At 42.7% G+C, this 22010-nt stretch overlaps 2 protein-coding genes across 3 annotated transcripts in view; one reads left to right on the top strand and one right to left on the bottom strand.

Annotated features, from left to right (window-relative positions):
• Positions 1 to 3410, top strand: part of COL4A5 (collagen type IV alpha 5 chain) — a 77517-nt gene extending 74107 nt beyond the window's left edge. The window contains exon 51 of the mRNA XM_053474008.1: positions 1334 to 3410. Coding sequence (XP_053329983.1) covers positions 1334 to 1415 — 82 coding nt within the window. The 3' untranslated portion in view covers positions 1416 to 3410. The remainder of the gene's footprint in view (positions 1 to 1333) is intronic.
• A 6143-nt stretch (positions 3411 to 9553) lies between these two features.
• Positions 9554 to 19032, bottom strand: IRS4 (insulin receptor substrate 4). Of its 2 annotated transcripts, XR_008355245.1 has the most exons (3): positions 15124 to 19032; positions 10013 to 10089; positions 9554 to 9786 (listed from the first exon to the last, which is right to left on the bottom strand). XR_008355245.1 is itself a non-coding variant. In XM_053473573.1 (2 exons), exons 1-2 carry the CDS (start codon positions 18377 to 18379, stop codon positions 10085 to 10087), a joined length of 3261 nt encoding a protein of 1086 aa, XP_053329548.1. In that variant the 5' UTR covers positions 18380 to 19031; the 3' UTR covers positions 9554 to 10084. The 2 variants fall into 2 exon arrangements, 1 of the variants encoding a protein (XP_053329548.1); XM_053473573.1 differs by having other exon boundaries at positions 9554 to 10089; positions 15124 to 19031.
• Between the last annotated feature and the right edge of the window lie 2978 nt (positions 19033 to 22010).

Here is a 22010-nt window from a genome sequence, read left to right as displayed (position 1 = left end):
ACAATGAACTGTCATATTGTTAACACACTAAGCTTAAGCTTAGTCATGAGTTGCATCCTTCAGGCATGAACCAAAAGTCCAGAGTAAAGGTATTGTACAAAAGTACCTTGCTAATTAAAGTAAACCAGGTGCTCTTCCTCAGCTCATACATGGTGTTTCCCCATAAAGAACTAACCATATTAGTAAAATAAAAGTGTAGCGTGCTTTGGAGACGCTCAAGGTCTGCTTTATTAGGTAGGAAAGCAACACTATTCTCACTATTGACACCCTAAAATGTACCTTTCCTTCTTAGCTTGTTTACACCTGTACATTGATACCTGAGGCATCCACACTCTTCACAAGCGAGTATGAGAATGGGGTTAAGCCAAGTGGCTACATAATTACCGTATTGGCTCGGGTATAGGCCGCACTTGAATATAGGCCGCACCCTAAAAGTTTGGTGCTTTTTTAAGGAAAAAGTTTTGCAATAGATATGCTGCCACTCTGCCCCCCCCCGAGATATGCTCCCACTCTGTCCCCCCACCCTCGAGATATGCTGCCACTCTGTCCTCCCCCTCTCAAGATATGCTGCCACTCTGCAAACCCCCCCCCCCCCGACTTACCAGAGCAGACCCCCCCGGGTATCTTGCGGGGCCGGAAGGGGCACATCTACGCAATACGCGTATACAACTCCCGGTGCCGGCACTCAGTGGAAGTGCCGGCACCGGAAGTTGTATACGCGTATTGCGTAGATGTCCCCGCCGGCCCCGCAGGACATCCGGGGGAGTCTGCTCTGGTAAGTCTGGGGGCAGAGGTAAAATGCATCGTGCGGACGTTCATCGGCTGCAGCGATGCGCGTAAACGAACTTAAAGTGGGGGGGGGAAAGTGCGGCCTTTATTCGAGCCAATACGGTATATGGAGTCTGCAGCAAGACAGCACTGTACAGACTTTACTTAATCCTATTCCAGAGCATCTCCATCGTTAGTAAACTTCTGACTGGTTGTCAGATGTGATACATACATGCTGCTGTTTTCAGAACGCTGCATATTAGCCATTTGTATGTTTCCTAACTCTGCTATCTTAGCCCAATCTATGGTGCAACTGACCTTGGTAGCACTGCTATAAAGAATCAGCATAGTGTGTTGTTTGAGCAGGGAAAGTCACACAAAATACCGCATGACTGCGTCATATGACATCACCAAGACCTGAAAATAAAGGAAGTTTAATGGAGTAAAGTGCAATAAAACCAGATTCCTGACAACGCAGGCCTACATTACTAGATACAGCAATGAATTTTAAACTCAAGGAGACAAATATTATTTTAACCTTGTTGTTTTTCGTTTGTGTCACCAGTAAACCTCAGTCTGAAACTCTGAAAGCTGGCGATCTAAGAACGCGTGTCAGTCGATGCCAAGTATGTATGAAGAGGACGTAACACTTTGGCGAACTGGCTAACTGTGGAAGAAACCTTAGGTCTGAATTGTCCTCTGTGACAATGGTGCTACCGTGTAGATAAAAAGTAAGAACCAGATACTGTTATCAACAAATTCAAATGTACCTCACCCAAGTGCCATATGGAGGATAGTCTGGTGCATTTTGACGAATGGACTGAGAAAAACATTGCTTCAAAGAGAGAAACCTGAGTTTTGGCAAAAAGGACGAAATGAAGTTTTTTTTCCCAGTACCAAATGGCACTTTTGTTTTCATCAGCTAAAGGAGAAACGCACTGAGTATGATTATAATACCAAGGCTGCAGTTTTGAGGAAAAAAAAAAAAACAAAACATTTTTTCCATGGTGCTACTAACCCTTCAGTATCTTGGGTTTCTAAATATAAAACCGCTAAGCTTATTTCTCTTTGTAAGTAATGAAATGTGTATATTGTGTACAACACTTTTTTTATTAGTTTATCCATGAATTCATTTATGAAAAATAAAATTATAAAAATCACACTTTGGTGCACAAATCTACACAGGTTAATATTCATAATATATGCATCAGGATTTTCTATGTATTTTAAGGCAACGAGGCAGTTTCACTCGTATTTTCTGATCAGGAAGAATATTATTGATTGTGCCGTTTGCATTTCCCTTCTTCTGGTTTTTGATTGGACTTTTTTGATTTGTACCATAAACTTACATGTAGCCATTCTGATCAACATTTTATTGTGTATACCGTGGACACAATCCCTCATATTACTTGTGCCTCAAGATTTGGGATATATTTTTAATGTGTGTTTTTTTACTCTAAACACATGAAATAATTAGCCATATTCTTTATAACATTTTAAATAACACAAATGCCGAATATTCTATTTTAACTGTAATAAGAAGGCAAAGTCGGAAATTACCAAAGTAATTACGCCTGTGGAAAGCGTTGTCATATTGTTGAAAGTAGCGTGACTGAAATAAAGAGAGATTGGCTCATTATTTTCTTTCTTTTTTGGGAGATATAAAAAAAAAAAGTAGAATGTCTTAATTGAGTTAATGTTGCATTCCAGGACAAAATGATCCTCTCCGAGGCATTGTGTAATAGCTGAAACCAGGTGAAATAATAATGTCACATGACTGCTTGTATTTTAAAGGTATAAGAAGTAGCATGACAACATTTTAACCGTACAACAAAAGCTATGCTAAGGGATAGTAAGTTGGCTCCTGATGAGCATTATTGTATGGGCATTGAAGCCCTCTATAATAAACACATTGTCTGTCTGTCAAGGACTCGCTAATATATAGGTCAGAGTTTTTATTGCTGTTTATTAAAGATTTAAAGACTTACTGAGGCGTATCATCTACTCCTGTCCTGTTAAGTAAATACCCAAATATCCCCAGGTTGAGCTTGGAGTTCCACTAATGCATCGAGATTACAATTATACTTAATGCCACCTGCGAGTTGGATCAGCAATTTACCCCATAGACAAATAATGACAGATCTAGTGTAGAGAGTATAAATGTCTTACTCAGTTATGGAAAAAAAAAACATCTGATCTCACTACTGCCGTAACCTACATTATTATAAACAATTATTTTTGGTGCAATGACAATTGTCTTATACTACATTCATGGAATGTGTTTGTACATTGTGTAGCTGTATGTTAATTCCTATTGATTTGGCAATATAGAGTTTTTATTACAAGACTGTTGTACTACCTCTTTGTATTGTGTACATGATACGTTTTTTTTTTTTTTTTTTTGTATGAACTGGATATGGCAAAGAGTTTCACAGTCTACAAGAACCAAGACAGATTTGAGAAAAAAAACTTATATTTTATAAATAATTTAACATTCACATCTTCCCTGTAATGTTTGTTAAAAAGCATCTCCAAATAATTACCAACGCTAGAGATTGTCAAGGAAGTCCAATGAAAGATTAAACATGTGTTAGATTGTGTTTAACAGTAATAATAATCTTCAATAAAATTATATAATTCGACTTTATGTTTTATGCCATGTGGGGGTGACTGAATGTATTTCAATTATATTTGAAATAGATAATGTTGAGAAATTATTTTTTTAATTACTAGTATTGTTATACATGCAAGGGTTAATTTGCAAGGGCTTAAAAGTTCAACTTCCAAATTATAATTGGACATCATTTCAAGATTTATCGCTGAAGCAGGACAATATAGGACAACCATGCCAGTTGATGAAATATCTGCTTTGCTATTAATGGGAATGAGAACAAGCTGAACAGTTACAGCACATAGGATGCCGTCTGCACCCCATAGAATAAATGCTGGATTCACTAGAAACTCCTGTTTAAAGCAAAGGAAATGTACCTTTCTGGTATGGCGAAATCATACATTTAACCTTATGAAATAAATTACAAGGATATCATTTCAGTGAGATAAAACAATTGACACAAGCCCTGCATAATACTGGAAGATGATTCCCACAATAAAAGAGAGAGAGAGTGTGTGTGTGTGTGTGTTAAATGGGGGTATAGGGTGTGTGTGTGTGTGTGTGTTAAATGGGGGCATAGGGCATTTCTGGAGTGGCGTTAAGGGGGCATTTAATAGAGCACTCTGCCTCCTGAAATGCCTTATACCTCCCTATATGCCACTCTGCGCCATAATATGCCTTTTAACCCCCTAAATGCCAGAGTGGCATATAGGGGTATAAGGCATTTCTGGAGGCAGAGTGCTCTATACAATGCCTTTTAACTCCCTTAATGCCACTCTGCCTCCTGAAATGCCTTATACCTCCCTATATGCCACTCTGCCCCATAATATGCATTTTAACCCCCTAAATGCCAGAATGGGATATAGGGGTATAAGGCATTTCTGGAGGCAGAGTGGCACATAGGGGGTCAAAAGGCATACCATGGGGCACAGTGGCATATAGAGGGTTAAAAGGCATATCATGGGCCACAGTGCCATATTGGAGTGGCAAGGGAGTGATTAGGGAGCACGGAAGCCGAGGTCTGAAGTGCCAGACCTCGAGCTCCCTAATGTTGGGCTAGTTAGAGGGAGGTCGTGATCTCCTCAACCAGCCCTGCTCATCAGGCGCCCGCTGATCAGGGCTAGTTGGGGAGATCACGACCGGCCCAGGGGAGGCGGCTTCTCTGCTCGCCCCTCCCCTAGAGATACGCTACCGTGTTTCCCCGATAGTAAGACACCCCCGATTGTAAGACGTATCGGGAGTTTCAGAGGGGTCAGCTAATATAAGCCGTACCCCGAAAGTAAGACATATGTCTTACTTTCGGGGAAACACGGGGGATGTTAAATAAAGTTTTTTTAACTTTATTTAACATGGAGGATGTTAAATAAAGTTGAAAAAAAACCCCGATGTTTTTATTTAAACCCTGTGCGGCCGCAGACCCCTAAGGCCGGCCCCTTAGAGCAGGGCCGACCTTTGGGGTGTGCGACCGCACAGGGCGCCACACTCCAGGGGGTGCCAACCTGCGGCACCCGGCACCCCTCCAGAGACGGACAGTAATGTCCGCCGCTGGAGGAGCAGGCTCGCAAGGGAGCGGTTCAACCCGGCTTAAAATCACTCAAGGGAGCCGGAGGTCTGTTAATGACCTCCGATACCGCTCCCTTGTGATCTGCGCGGCAACAGCTGTTGTGCGCCGGGGTTTCTTGTCAGATCCCGGCGCACAACACTGAAGCCGCGCCCACCGCTGTCCGTGCCCTCTGACCCGGAAGGAGACAAGAACTGAAGAAGAGGAGCGAAGAGGAGGAAAAGAAGCTGAAAGAAGAAAGGAAAGGTAGGAAAGCATTAAGTGAGAGTGGATTGGTGTATATGTGTGTGGATTGGTGTATATGTGTGTGTGGATTGGTGTATATGTGTGTGTGGATTGGTGTATATGTGTGTGTGGATTGGTGTATATGTGTGTGGATTGGTATATGTGTGTTATGGTTAAAACAAAAAATTCGACAATTTTTTCCCAATATAAGACATACCCCGAAAGTAAGACATAGTGGGGCTTTTAAGGATAAAAAGAAAGTAAGACACTGTCTTACTTTCGGGGAAACACGGTAGTTTTAGGGGCTTCGTGGGGAATCGCGATTCTCCAGTCCAGCTCGGTAAGTTTCAGCACCCGGCGTATAAGACGACCCCCGACTTTTGAGAAGCTTTTCATGGGTTAAAAAGTCGTCTTATACACCGGAAAATACGGTAAGTGAAAGAGGAAAACATAAGCTAGGAAAACTAACTAAAGACACATGAAGGGAGTTATATAAAGATGGATAAAAATCTCGATGAGTACTTGTTTTCCATTTTTACAGAGGAAGATGAAGAGAAGGGGCCGCAGTTAGCGAAGAAACAGGTGCGTTTACAGAGAAAGAAGTTCCGCCTAAATTCTCCAAAGTAAAAACAGACAAATCCACCAAAAAAGATCTCTGGCAAAATCATTAGACTTATTTAACCAGTCACTATTGGCACGAGTAGTTAAGAAAAAGTTGGCAGTTGTATTATTACTTCCCAAAAAAGAGCAGCCTGGAAGTCTTGCATCAGTAGTGGGCAAAACTGAAAATAGCGCCTATGGCAAGCACTGAAATTGCACCCCTGTCCAAATATCTAAAACCCATTTATTAGACCCTGCTGCCGATAGCAGGTATAGATCAACACATTAACACCCAAACCTAGCTTTGCATGTGTAGGCCAATTGAAATTCACTTGTGATCTCAGCACTGAAGGTATATATCAAATAAACAGAATCAGACATACAAATCCTGTATTTGCAGGTATACAATAATAATATATGAAACGTAGCATTGCAGGTATATATCAAATAAATACATGTAAACAGCATTGTAGGAATTAATCAACTGAATATGACATAAAACCCCTGTAGTTGTAGGTATACATAAATAATGTATGGAAACATAGCATAGCAGATATGGATCTACAGAATAACACAAAAACCCAGCTTTGCAGGTATAGATCAATTGGAATTCACATAAAAACATGGCATTAAAGGTATATTTAAAAACACCCTACAGGCATAGCTCACAGGTTGCACACCCCAAAGCCAGCCCTGGCATCCCTACTGCCCACATAGAACCTGGCCAGCAACCAGATTACACACATAAGATTTGCCATCTTTGTCCCCAAATAACCCAGCACAAGTCAACTTTGTCCCCAAACAGTCCGGCCTGTGCCAGCTTTGTTCCATATACACCCTGCCTGTGCCATCTTGGTCCCCAAGGCTCAAACCACCTGCTAGTGCCATCTTTGCCCTTCCACAATTATACATCTATGATACACAAACACTTTTAGTCACTCACTAATTTACACTTTCATTCAGACAATTCATCCACACATTAACTCATGCTCTCCCTCATTCAGACAACACATCCACATATTAACTCATTCCCTCCCTCATTCAATTCATCCACACATTAACACATACTCTCCCTCATTCAGACAATAAATCCACATATTTACTCATGCTCTCCCTGATTCACTCAGTGATCCACACTCTTTACTTATTTCAATATTCTTACTACCCTCTTCCTCACTATCTACCCCCCTCCCTTATCACTTTCTACCCTGCCCCCCTTTCTCACTATCTACACCCTCTCCTTCCCTTATCACTTTCTACCCCTTCCCCATTCCTTATCACTTTCTAACCCCCCTCCCCCTTTGTAGTTCTCTCACCTTTAGGTCGAGCGACGGGAGCAGGAGACTTCTGTCATCCTGCTCTGCTTAGGTGCCCGCTGCTTCACTGCTGAGCACCGAAATATGACGTCATATTCCGGCGCTCAGCATGAAATGCCGGCACTGCGACTGAGGTAAAGGCCTCCGCATAGGCTCCCCCTTTCAAATGGCGCCTACCTTAGATACGCCTCTGTCTGGATCTAAATATGTTGAAAGATCAGAAATAGCACAAGTTTACTACAGGGAGATCTCGTAAAAGTAATTAATAGGCCATGGAGGTAGAGTAGATATAGCCTATCTGGACTACCACAGCAATGGTCAGTCTGCTAATGACAAAATATATGCTATAAAACTCAAAATGTGGAGAGAAAAAAAAAACTTCTCCCAGAAGGGGGCACCGCTGTTTGTTCAAAGTATACATTACAATCGGGTGAGGGCGGTGGAACAAAAATGCTTTCATTTCCATAAATAAAGAAGTGAATTCACATAAAATAGAACACCGTAATGATCAGAAGGGTTTCGGTTTACGAATGTACTTAAAAACTAAAAAATTAAAACACTGAATTCTGAATCTCAGGCATCTGTTTATCACGCAGAAGTTCATTCATAAATTAACCGTTTATATCGGTCACTCAAGCAGAGGTGGTCTGCTGCAGAAGTAGAAGTGAAAGTGACGGCCGACAGATTCCTATTAAACTTCTAATATATTATTCCCACCTATGTCAGCGGGAAACACCCCCATTTAAAGGGAAAATGGGCGGGGATTAGGGAGTGTCAAGACCACGCTCCCACGACCTGGAGGATTCGGGTCTTGACCAGGAGAAGCGGTGCTCTCCCGGCAATCTCCCTGCAAACCCAGAGAGTTCCCAGGTATGGCTATAACCCCAAAGGGAATTTCTCATCAATACCCAGTGAGTTACATACATTTGTTAGCAAAGATCCATAAGATGGTCCATTAGTACGAACATTTACACAAAAAAAAAAAACTAAACGCTAGAGGTGCACAAGAGGAAAAGAATAATCAGGACACAAGAGAACAGTACCAACCATGTTTTATTCATTTGTACAGACAAAATACCTTTCCAATATGAAATTAAATTACAAATTGACAAACCATCCTGCTTCCATCATTGGTAAATTTAAACTATACAGCAGCAAAAACTGGCAGCTGGAAGATAATATCTACGATATGCTTTACACACTCCCAAATTATGTTCCAGCACAATACTGAATAAATTAGTTTTGTTTGTAAACTAAGATTGCATATTTTATGCCGTACCTGTTTTAACTTCCATAGAACTAAGGTTGAGGTTATCTATATTAAAGATCTGAACCGGCAGCCGCGACGTCACCTAGGCCTAAAAAGGTCGGGATCTATGATAGCGTTAAGGAAATTCATCCAAAATCTCTTGCGACACAAAACGCAAATGACATTTAAATGGATATATATCTTAATACTTTGTAGAAGGGGTTTTTGGTATTAGAGAGCGGTTTGTTTGGAAACCTAAAGGTTTTGTGTGTTGCTAATCTCACTTGATGTTTCGAAAGGCCGTGTAAATATATATAGATATATAAAATAAAAAATGCATTCTACACCAAATCACGATTTGGGGCGTCAGAAATGACTTAGTGTATTGCGGCAATAAATTCATAACCAGAATTAAATTCACATCAATGGGCCTTTCCTGCCTCATCACAGCGGAAACAGTCGCTGCCCTACTAGAGAAACGAGGCCGGATTGGGTTCAGCCTCAACCCGCCACCAGAAAGCATTTCATTAATTAGAGGAAAAATAAAAAGTGCTGCTTTAGTTTAGTGGTGCAAAGGCAACTTTAAACTGTTACAACTTTTCATACACTGGCCACAAAGAGGTAAAGATAGATGAACCGGGCAGCTCGGTGCTCCGGCATACCCCATATCAAAGCGACAATATCAAAGCTTTAGCATGGGAACACGAGCACAAAAAGCAAATAATGCCGCAACGCACTGTATGGTTAAAAAGTAAAACCCATTACCAATTAAGAGAGTTTACTAGTCCCCAACTTCATGCAGCAACATACTTCTTTTAGGTGCAGAAGTCTTAACGTGAAAGCGCTGGCAGCACATCAATGGGGCCTTGTTAACTACACGGTTATAATTGTAAGCTGCAGAGGAAGCTTTGATTTTAGCTATTCGGTTACCAAATGGGGGGGGGGGGCTTAAGTAAGCCCTAAGTGAGGGGTTAAGAATACTACATAACCTTTTTTTGTGGCCATTCACGCAGAATAGATTTAATAAAGTACCTCTAATCTATCAAATTCACTCTTAATCGTAGAGAGATGTGCAATACTCTGGAAGGGTAAGGTTCAAATAAACATCTCAATAACAAAAAGTCATGTACCATAGAAAATGAATCTTTGTTCATCATATGAGGCATCTTTCCATATTATAGATCAATTAAAATACAGACTTAAAAAAAAAAAAAAGCAAAATATTTTGTTAACTTTACATATTTAATATTCTTTTTGTACCAGAAAATTAGAACTTATATATAGATCAACCACAAAGCAGTCACTTTCCTTAAAGTCTCCGTCGTCTTCTTCCGCTGGGCGGCACCTCTCTGAAAGGCTCATAAAACAGACCTGTGCAGTAAAACGGCATCAAAAGTGCGACATGGAAGCGTTTTCTACCCCATTTTACATGTCGGAGCCGCGTTGCGAAAACAATCTTTCATACGCAAAAAAAACTTTTAAGACGTGCCTTGAGAAATTCATCCTTTTTCGTAAAAATATGTATATCGCGAAAAGAAAAATAGGATTCCTTTGCAAACACATTAAATAAGCTTTAAACGGCAGTTCATTTATAATGTGTGGGGGGGGGCAGGGGACGAATCCGTTTGAAATTCAACACGACTTGGAGCTTTATGTCGCTGCGTTCTGTCTTTCCCAGTCACCTTATTTGGGTTTTCCAGCAGAAAAGGCTGGGGGTGACACATTCTTCTCTATTGGTTTCCATGGCAACATTCTTAGTCTGTGGAAAATAAAACATAAATAAAAGTCAATTAATTCGGAACAATGAATTGTACGAAGTGTGGCTTATAAAGCAGAATGAAGTGGTTTTATCATTCATGGGTTTTAATGGATTTTAGGCAATAGAGGAGTACAAGGTGAGAAATCTAGTTGGAGAGACAAACACGTAGCCATGCGCACGCACACAAGTACACATACACACATAGCACGCACACATGTATATACACTAGGGCTGCAACTAACGATTATTTTAATAATCGATTAGTTGGCCGATTATTTTTTCGATTAATCGATTAATCGGATAAAAAAAATGAATGTAAATTTTTCATTTATTTAAAATAATTTACTAAACAAATGATGTTAAATACAAACAGCAGAATAAAAAAACTTTGATAATAAATTTCTTGTCTTTATTTCCCAACCAGCCCCCCAATATATGCACATTTGAGCCCAGGCTTGCTACGCTGCCTCCCAGACATGCCATGCTGCCCCCCCACATATGCCACGCTGCCTACCACAGCACTCCACGCTGCCTCCCACATCTGCCACTCCACGCTGCCTCCCACATCTGCCACTCCACGCTGCCTCCCACATCTGCCACTCCACGCTGCCTCCCACATATACCACACCACGCTGCCTCCCACATCTGCCACTCCACGCTGCCTCCCACATCTGCCACTGTGCCTGATACGCCTTATACCCCCTGAAACACCACTCCATCCTCCCCAGACATGCCACGTCATGCTGCCTCCCACATCTGCCACTCCACGCTGCCTCCCACATCTGCCACTCCACGCTGCCTCCCACATCTGCCACTGTGCCTGATACGCCTTATATCCCCTGATACCCCACTCCATCCTCCCCAGACATGCCACCCTGCCTCCCAGACATGCCACCCTGCCTCCCAGACATGCCACCCTGCCTCCCAGACATGCCACTTCTCTACCCCCAGATATGCCACTCTACCCCCAGATATGCCTTATACACCCTGATACACCACTCCGTCCTCCCCAGACATGCCACACTGCCCTCCCCACATATGCCTTATATACTGTATATGCCTTATACCCCCAGATATGTCACTTAACTGCCCCCAGGATTTAGATTCCCCTAAATTAACCCTAAACTCCCCATTAACCATAACTGCCCCATAAATTAACCCTTAACACCCCCTTAACCACAGCATCCCCTAAATTAACCCTAAAGACCCCATCAACCACAGCATCCCCTAAATTAACCCTAAACACACCATTAACCACAACTGCCTCAAATTAACCCCAAACACCCCATTAACCACAGCTGCTCCTAAATTAACCCTAAACACCCTATTAACATAACTGCCCCTAAATTAACCCTAAACACCCCACTAACCATAACTGCCCCTAAATTAACCCCCACCTCCCCTAACTTTCAGTAGCCCAAATATATTTATATATTACATACATATATACACATACTTACAGTTAGATGAGTGTCACAGCCATGTGGTTCTGGCCTGGAGAAGGAAGGGGCGGGGCCAGTTGTCACAGTGATTACAGGGAGGGGGAGTAAGTAGGAGCTGCTGCTGTGAGACGGTGAGTCAGACTAAACGGATTATATAATGAGGGGGATTTTTCAGAGCGTTTGCTCTGAAAAAACCCTCATTTTATAATCGATAATAATCGATTCAACTAATCGATAATGAAATTCGTTGCCAACGAATTTCATTATCGATTATTATCGATTTTATCGATTAGTTGTTCCAGCCCTAATATACACACACACACACACACACACACACACAAATACACATTCATGTTTCCAAACGCACAAGCACCAATGTCTTAAGCTCAATTGTGCCATGTTTTATTCTTCTTTACTCTCGCACAACGCCCATTATTTTTATTTTTTTTACATTCTTAATGTATTTACCAACTATGGTAACTGACAAGTCACTATTTTAATGAATAAAAAAGACCCCAAAATACTGAACGGTTTCAGTAGATAAAGACCTTCTTTGCTTTTAAATGTTTATTAGTAAATAAAAAAGGTAAAAGATGTAATTCAGTGATATCCCGAGGTCTGGTCCGGGAAACCTGTTACTAGATGTAGTGCAACAGGTCGTGTGATCAGCCGCCTGCTCAAAATGTGCACACAGTGATAAATTACTAAGCAGGAAACATTTTGTCATGCGTATTAACCCATGATATGCTGAAAGGCCCTGCTGAAAAGGGTATAAAGCAACAGCTAGCTCCTCACAATCACAACACGTTACAGCGAACAACCAGACCCCCATATCTCCAAACTGAAAGCTGGCACCTGATACTGAGCCATTTCATTATTGATCTATGGCTTCTAAACAGTTAACTCAGCCTTTTGCTTATACACATTACTCATTTAAGTTTCAATATGCTTTTTGAACTAAAGATTTGTTTAAATCAGAAGAGTTATAACAATGCCCGGCCCCGGGCCCCCCCAACACCATGAGAAAGCCAAGGAGTATTTGCTGAAGGGCGCGGTAACATGTATTCCGTTAAAAGGGACACGCCAGCCACAACGTCGCACGTTAACGCATGAGATAGCGGCGCGGCCCTTTACATTGTGACGTTGTTGCATTTGCAGATGCATGGAATCTCCCAATATGCATTTGCCCCCCGCTAGCTGCCATTCAGCTGAACGCATCTCCTTGTATACGATCGCATTACTGCCAGTCAGACGCATCTCGGTAAGCGCTCAATGGGACTGCTTTCCTGATACCAAGCGGCTGCTTCAAGTAATTGGCAAGCAATGCTTGAACATGGAGGATGAGGGCAGCTGCAGCAACAGGGCTGCAGCCTCTAGGACACAAGACTGCTTCTAAGAACGTGCATTAAACAGCTTATAATATTCTATTCTATTATAATAAGAGGGATATAAACTGCTTACAACGCAGCATATATTTAAAGGCAGAATCTGTGCATTCGTAAACAATTCCATATTACTATAGTGCGTTACACAACATGTTTGTCCATGTTCTACCCTTTAACCTCTGGAGTGCTAGGGCATTGCTATAGTTACATTTCAGTGACAAACCTGAGCGCTGCTTACATTTTTACTTACGGATTCCTATAAGCTATTCACAGAGACCTGGTTTAGAGAAATCTACCCTACCGCGCAATATATATATCAGGTAAAGGAAGGCAATCCGCATTTATTCTCAAGAATAAAGTTACCTTTAATAATGGCGACTGCACATCTCTACCCATCATAACCTCGCATGTCCACAAGATGGGTTTCAAAAAAAATACACTCCCTGCACATAGGTGATCATCCAGTAATACTACAAGTCCCCTGTTCAGCTCACAGGGCTGCCGCGTGCATTAGTCTGCCCAGCAATATGAATACAATAAATATTCATCACATAACCCCTGCATTTGTGGCACGACTCAGACCCACACAGAGGATCCCAACCTAAAATGCCACCAAGCGGTAGAGAGGACCGATGACACTGCAGAGCGTTCCACCGTTTGAGTTACCCGTCTGCTCGGTTATTTGTCAATCTGAACTTAAAGGGGTAATGCTTCTTAAGCAGAATACGCTGCATACAGTAAAGTAGGTCGCCATCGACAGAAACTTGGTGTCATCCCTTTTTGTGCGAATAAAACTTCCTTTATCTGCAGTATGCAGACCTATTGGCTGCTGCGATATCAAGTGATGTTTTGGGTGACTTTCCTGCTTAAACAACACCGAGCTGACGCTTTATGTCAATTCTAATGAAGTTCGTAAGTTCATAGACTTTCATTAGTCAGAGCATCCGGCTGGAGGATTAAGACTAAGCCATTCTATTTCCCACAAATCTGGGTACTTGTCTAGCAAATTGTGTTAAGAACTAGAACAGAGCTTGGAAAAAATACAAAGATGCAGCTGCCTGAAATCATATTGTGTAAAAACTGGAAATGTCAACAAAAAAAAATAATTGAAAAAAAGAAAAAAATCAAAAAAAAAAAAATCATACCATTCGAAATTCATTGTAGATTTGTCACTTTCCCAAATCCTACATTTTACGGCAAACAAACCTAATAGTGCTTCTGGATTAAAATGCACACACTAATAGCCCAAATGATGTGTACAGTATAGAAAGGCATCTTCATTTCCTTTACTATCCTGCTCGGTGCGTGGGGGGGGTAGGGGGCATTACTTTACCCCGTTCGGTTACCAAGTGATGAGCTCTATGGGCAAGCTGAGAAGATCAGAGATTTCACCCTTACGCCACTGGACCTTGTGAGTCAGAATATCTCAGCAATCTGCATCAAGGGGACAAGGAAGGTAAAGACCCAGACAAACAGCCCGAAGTATTGCACGTATTATGCAAGAATATCGCAACATCACACTTTAAAACAGTGTTTCTATAGGGGTTAATAAGCATTTCTCAGATAAGTGGAACCTGCAGAATTTTGCATTCCAGAAAACCTTACAAACATACATACATAGCCTAATCATTCAGTCACCAGGTGGAAATATATGAATGAAGAATATGCCATGCAGTCAAACTCCACCTCATTCTGTCACAAACTTATTATATCATCACCTCATACATTCCTATCATCTCCTCTTACATAGTAACTGCAAGATATGATTATAATATGAAATACAGCTAATAAACCAGCTCTACCACAGGACTGCGGCATAGAAAGCTCAAACACGCTTAATAATGGAGCACTACAACCTGTACCAGATCGTGCCCATTATACCAGCTCCCAGATACGAAGCACAAGCCAGTCATCTGCCAGCAACCGGTTAAACAAGGCTAGATAACTTCATTCCGAGTAAACAAGATGCCCACGCACCAGCTGTATCACACGGTTAATTTAATCCTACTAGCCCAGTCTGTAAGGCAAACTGCCAACAGGCACAAGAGATCGAGGCAGATGCCTGTCAAAATGTGAAGGATTTTTTTTTTTCAGTACCCAGTATTTAAGCACACGCCATATACACACATGCATTATACACACACACACATATGTGTAAACAAACAGTCACTTCCTGTTTACTGCTTATCATACAATTAACTACAAACCTTTTCTGAGGGCCGGGCACTTCAAACAGTCAGACCTTGAGAAGTCAATGCTGACATAAGCCCCGCTCTCCAAGTTTCTGCTCCCATTTGGATGCTGGTGACACGCAGGCGACGTAGAGTCACTGACGCCATCATGCATGCTCAGGGCGATGTAGTTTAAGCCATTCTGAAACCCTGTTGAGCAATTCCTGGACATTTTACTTTCTTGTTCTCCACAACACTCATCTGGTTTCAACCAAACGTTGTCGAACGAAGCAGAACTGTGCCTTTTGCCACTTTCAGTGAAGCAGGATGAGGAAGTGGTCACTGTGCTTGCAGAAGAAAAAGTCTCAGAGCTGTGCCGCCGCCGGCCTTGGGAATCGGCGCGGATAACTTTAGGACCAGCTATGGATTCAGATGGAGGGTTGGGAAGAGGAGGAAAACTACTACGAAAGGGTGACATCTCATCTATGCACAAACAGTTCACAATAGATGAAGGACTGTCAATGTTTGTACCATTCTCTGTCTCATTAGAAAAGGGCCTTGGAGGAGTCATTGCCATATTGAAGGTCATTGTAGTGTAATCATCATTTCTGTTTGTTGTGGTGCTGACACAGGCTGTGCCGCATGGGAGTTTAGCATACTCAGCACTAGGCTGAATTCTAGAAACAATTGTGCATGCATAAGATGAAATGTCTGTTAGAGAGCTAGACAGTTCTGCTGTTGCCTTTGGAGACTGAACATCAATATCCACACTCATGTAGTCAGATAAGGGGGATTGTCTCTGGTCACAGCTTGAGCCCAAAGAAGATGGGGAACCTTCTGCAGACAATGAATATGGGGTGCTACTAGCCTTATCACTAAAGTCAATATTTATATACTCTCCAGGACTGGTGGGTTCACCAGAAGCAGAATGATCAAACATCCTTGGTATGGTATTGCTCCCTCTCATGGCTAACGAAAGTTTATTGGGCCTTGCAGCACTAACTTGATCTGTAATATTGGAAGATTTTATGCTTACTTTAGATAGACCGTTAGGTGTTGCCTCCTTAGTGCCATCACTTAAAGTGTCCATACCTACATGAAGTAACTTACCAGGGGAGGACATTGGAACATACTCACTGTGATCACTATTTTGTTTAGATGAACTTTTAAAGCTTCTGGGTAAAGAAAAATATGAGCTAAACCCCCTGGAACCATTTGTCAAATTAGCATCAGTCTGTTTGACAGATGAAGAGTTTCCATATGACATATCCATGTAACCTCCATTAGTAACCTTTTCCTGGTTACCCTTAGTAATACTTCCTGTACCTACATTTCCAACAGGTGAACTAGCAATTGGAAACATCATCATATACCCTTTTGATTCCACCTGAGGACACCGATTAACTATTTGTTTTGGTGCAGACACATTTTTAGGAGCCATTGGTAAATAGTCGTTGTCATGTGAATGAGAAGGCATCATTGGCATGTAACCATCATCAGTGGCTTTACTCCTGCTTTGGTTGCAAACAGAATCTATAATACCATTACTGTAATCCTCAGGATGAGTGTTGTCTTTCAACTTTGGTGATTCAGAGTATAAAAACTGCTTGTTAATTTCTTCAGAGTCTTCATCTAAGCAAGCGGCTGTATGTGGCTTTTGCTGCAGCATGGCATTGCTTGGTTTAGTTAAAGAGTATGTCCTTTTCCTAAAACTTTTATCTCCTTCCATATAATCATCCTGAGCATCAGGATGGCTTTGGGCACTCATTGACATGTAGTCACTGAGCGTGTTTTCCTCTTGAATTGGGGGAGTGTTGCCCAATGAATCAGGTGTATTGCTCCTTACACGAAAGTACCTTATGTCACCAGGGCTGGAACCATACTCATCAGATGAGATAAACCCCCCATCACTAGGAGATCCACACACAGAAGAACTTGACGGCCTGGTAAGGGTATCAGAAGCAGAGCCAAGACCACTACTGGAACAAACGCTTATCGGACTTGTAGCAGAGGGAAAGTGAGAGACTGGTAAGGATGCAGATCTTGAGTGGTAGCCAGAGTTAAAAGGTGCCCTGACATACCTGCCGGTACCTTCCTGCTTGCCAAGATTTAGCCGTGCAGTATTTAAATGGATCAAGCTACCAGTTACTGACCTGAATGGCCTGGTCATTGTACCTTCACCCTCACTGGAGGTCCTAAACCGGAAAGCGTTGTTCTTTGATGTTGGGGGGGTGCCCACCACACTCTCTGTCCTGGACCTTCTCTGCAGGCCTGTCTGGCTGGGAGGCAGGTTGCCCAGATACCTCCTGGTTGTAATAAAAGAGATAGGGTTAGTGCCAGATGACTGACTCTTGCTTCTGGGCCTGAACTCCGAGTAGGCTTTTAAGGCTTTCATGGTATCCAGGAATGTTTCATGCATGTTCTGGGCCACCACACAGTCGTCCACTTGCATCCACAGCTCTCCGGCCCCCGTGGACGAGGAGCGACCCACCTCTATGAAGAAGTAGTTCTCCGAGTGCCCGCACCTCCTGATGTTCATAAGCAGCAGGTGGACGCAGGCCACGTCGGAGTTCAGCTTGACCAGGTGCACTGCCTTGCTGGACAGGCACAGTCTGTACACTCCGGAGAGGTTCTTGGCCTGCCCCAGACCCCGGGGCTTCACGGTCACCTGCCACACCTCCTTGAAGAGAGTGCCGGCTCTCAGGGCCCCGTAGTTCTCCTCCAGCTCCTCGGTGTCCAGGCAGGCCTTCTTATTCTCGTTGATGAGCTCGCTGAGGGCTTGGTACCAGGCGTCCTGCTCCTGCTCGCTCTCTGCCACCATAGCGAAGTACTCATCCTTGGTGTACAGGGCCAGCAGGTGCTTGTTCTTGGCGTCCGCCCTGCGGCTCACGGTAAAGCACAGGTAAAGCGGAATGACCCTCTTAGGGGGGCACCCGGCACCTCCGCCTGCCCTCTGGGAGCTCCGGAATTTTTTCTCGTTGTCGTAATACTCCAGTCGGGCAGGACCCAGATGGCTCTGACTCCTCAACACGAAGTACCGCTTGTGGCCATGTTTCTGCTTCCTCAGGTAGCCGCGTTTCCTCACATCGTCCTCCCCCGGCGCGGAGGTAAGCGCTGCGGCAGACGAATCGGTCACACACTCCTCTTGCACTTGCGATAGCACCGGTCCGGACAGCCGCCGATAGCCGTTCTCCTCAGCACACTGCTGGACAGGAGCGGGAGGCGGCGGTAGTACCCTCATTGCTGCAGTAGCTCGACAGGATTTGTCCTCTTCGTTTAGGACACCCGCCATGTGGGGGGGGGGGTTGGAGAGCCCCTCTGTTGGCCTCTCGACTGCGGCGTGTGACGAGCGCCGGCTGCTTTCCGCACACAGTGAATGAATTAAAGCGCGCACTGCTGCGTTAAACGAAGTAAATATTATGGGACGTTCATGATGTAGACGGGAATTTCCTTCTTCCCGAACAGGCAACGAGTCCTCCCGCCGCGTACACACACCGCAGACAGACTACAGCGGGCGAGGGAGAGCGGCACGGCGAAAACAACACGTGACCCCGCCCGCCTGCGTCACCTGGACTATCGGAATCAATGACAAACTCCCCAACCAATAGTGACGCGTTAAAATGAAAACGTCACTTAAAATGGGCCGAACTTGTGATCTCCGAGCCCCGCTCCGCCTTCATTTTACTCACGCTGTGGCATGTAAACAGGTCTCTGATTGGTGGCTGAAGGGGAGGACCACGTCTGTCTGCTGGAAGACGGACAGTAGTAAGGAGGCGGAGCACAGAGGAGCCCGATTGGCTGCCATTGTGGACCCAGTTAGGGTTTGGCGCGCTTTGATTGGTCAGAACTATATTGAGACTGCCCCATCTGTGGGCGGGAAACTATAGCCTGGTTGTGAGGAGAAGTAAACAACAGTCTGAGGAGAGTCGGTTACAGGGTGGGGAGGCGGGAGCGAGAGTTCGGGTGAAACGTCAAGGAAAATACGCCAAACAAATGGATGCGGCGAGAGCATCTCCGCTAGCCTCATGCGCAGTTACCGTATAACCAATGTCGCAAGCTGTGCGTAATTCCGCCCATGACCAAAAATCATTGATAAAATTATTAATAAATAAAAATGTTATTCATAAAAAAACACGTTCGCGAAAAAAAAATATACTGAAAACCTATTCTAAGAAAAAGAGAATATAATGGGGAAAACGTATGCTGACCGTCTCACTGACCCAGTGCAGCGAGGGTGATAATCAGACACACATTAAAAGTATTGCAATAATGCACACGGATTATAGAATGAAGAAGCGAAGTAACAGATACTCGGGATAACCATATGCCTACCCCGTGCATGTTTAAATCCCTTCACTGCTTTAACCTCTTACCACTTAAGCAGGAAGGTTGTTACACGTATCTACCACCCTTTAAGTAAAGTAAAAACGTTGGAGAAATCCTGATAAACATACACCCCACCACCCCAAAAAAACATGGCAGGGGTAGGGCTTTATATATTTATCTTTTATCACATACTAGGATGGCAACGTAGAATAAGATGATATTAGGCAAGGGAGGGGGCAATCGCTTTGCCTCCTAAACGTTGATCTGGTCACATGCCTCGCTACATACGTGTGACTATTCTTACATTTTATAGAAGCAGGATTATTAACCCGGAAACAGAACCGTCGCGCATGTTTCTAATCAGCACTTTGTGCATATTGACTTAATTTATATAGGCAGAAAATGCAATGAGCGACGTTTACATGCCAACATGTTTCGGTGTAATTGGCTCCGTACGTCTATATTCTGTATACAGAACAAGATTCCCATTTATTTTTATAATGAGTATGGGCTCGATATGAGGAAACAGTGGCTACTCAGGGCAGAGGAGGGTCCATTATTATTATTATTCCATTTAAAATGTTCCGTGAGTGATGTCATCGGGCTATTGCAACATTTTATTTGTTTAAGAATTTTTACAACATCCCGTGTATTATTATTATTCATAATAATATTATTATTTTCTTATATATAGTATCAACGATTTACACAGCTCTTCTTAAAATACATATAGGTTTTATGACAAGACAAGAATTGACAAAGACAGACTGATACATTAGGTAGAGAGAGCCCGGCTCGCAAGCTTACAATCTAACGGTGTTTGTGATTGACTTGTATTTCATAGCGCCATGGGTCTTACACAGAACGTATTCGATTATAAGACGACCCCCAAAATCGGAATATTAATTTAGGAAAAAAGAAAAAGCCTGATTATAAGATGGCCCTATATTCTGTAAATGTGTAAAACGTACTCGCTGGGAAAGTATTGTAATATAAGGAAACATATTCATGTAAAATAAAAGATTTTTCTAAGGGAAGGTTTACTGCCGCCGACAGCCCCACTAAGCAAGAAGAAAAAGAAGCACTTTCCTGTTGTAGAATCGGTTTGAAGCAGCCAATCAGTGGGAGCAGTTTTGCGCATGCACAGGGGGTTCTAAGTAGACCCCCCAACCGCCGCATTCACTGAGCGGTCCTGGAGCTGACTGGGGTGAGTATATCACATACATAGTGCCGTGTTCGGCCGTAAACATCTCTTGCACAACAACTAGCTGAGTGGTAAGGAAGGGAGCCAAAGCATACGGGGACATACGGAATCCCCCCACGCATTGCACAAGAGACGACACGAAAAGTGCATCTAACAGCTGGACTGCCCCTTTAAGTAACAAGCGTCTGGATCTGCAATACATCTTGTTGGTGCATTATTTATACATTTGGTATCAAGGTAGACAAATGCATACAGGCTACACAGGTAAGCGTCACCCAAGATGACTCCCGTCAAATAAATCCCATAAACTCCTCTGTGTTTATAATGATCTTCTTTATAAAACTTGCATCGTTAAAAAGCTATAGAGCTGGACACGGTTGACGCGTTTCGCACTAGGTGCTCACCAAGGTAGACAACCTTTGGCACGCTTGTTGTTGTTGCACTTTAGATCCTATGATCGTAAGCCAGCAGTTGTAATCCAAAATATTTGAAGTGCCAAAGGTTGACTATCAGTGTTTCCGAATAAGCGGTTTCAGCACGGACACTACTGACTTGTAATGAACATTCGCTCGGTGATGTTTTAAATATCCAGTTATTTTTATCTTCACTCCGATGACGCAACACTAAGGAATATTCTTTCCATTTGGACATTCAGCAAACTTCTCTAATTAAAGTGTGTTAAGAATGTTTCACTCGGGCTTCATATGTCAAATACCATAGTAAACATATTATTTCAACAAGATGAAAGAGCTTCAAAAACTGAAGCTTCGGTGTCAAGAATTCAAGAGTAATTTGCAAAACTCATTTAAAAGGCTTTGCGCCTACTGCATTTAAAAGAGAACGTAGTTAAACCAGAATATTCAGTACGTCTGCGCTGTGACGAGAACAACATCTTCTTGTTTTGATCTTAAATTTACTTGCTGAAGTAAACTTTCGCAAAGTGCTTCATTTGCATAAATCCGGCCGTTTAAAGAAAACACTTGCTGGGATTTGAATAATCCCGTAGAATTATTCCAACACATTTGTGAAATTAAGAGTCATACATTTCAGATGCACTTAAATAAAAATAATAGAAATAAATAATAAAGTGAGCTTAGTGATGTCATTGTGACATCACTGGCACGCATAACATTTTGAGAGATCTCTATCCATATTGCAGCAAAAAAAATAAAATATAAATAATATTACTAATGATAATAAATAAATAAATAAATCCAAGGGCTACATATATAAAGTGTAACCCCAGCCCCTGTTCACTCTACTGTGCCAAAGGGATATATGGATGTGGCCCTCGGGAACATAAAAAATATCTATGTATGTATATATATATATATATATGGGTCATTGTTCAGCAGGGGCACCTAACGTGTAGAAGAAACTCTAAGAAGATGGC

Source organism: Spea bombifrons, chromosome 8 (genome assembly GCF_027358695.1).
Source record: "Spea bombifrons isolate aSpeBom1 chromosome 8, aSpeBom1.2.pri, whole genome shotgun sequence".
In the NCBI taxonomy this organism is placed as follows: domain Eukaryota; kingdom Metazoa; phylum Chordata; class Amphibia; order Anura; family Pelobatidae; genus Spea; species Spea bombifrons.
Note: the sequence above shows the minus strand (reverse complement) of the source record. Positions and strands in the feature narration are given on the sequence as shown.

Excerpts from the sequence above, each read along its gene's own strand:
- IRS4 (XM_053473573.1), bottom strand. The coding sequence starts at position 18,379 with ATGGCGGGTGTCCTAAACGAAGAGGACAAATCCTGTCGAGCTACTGCA.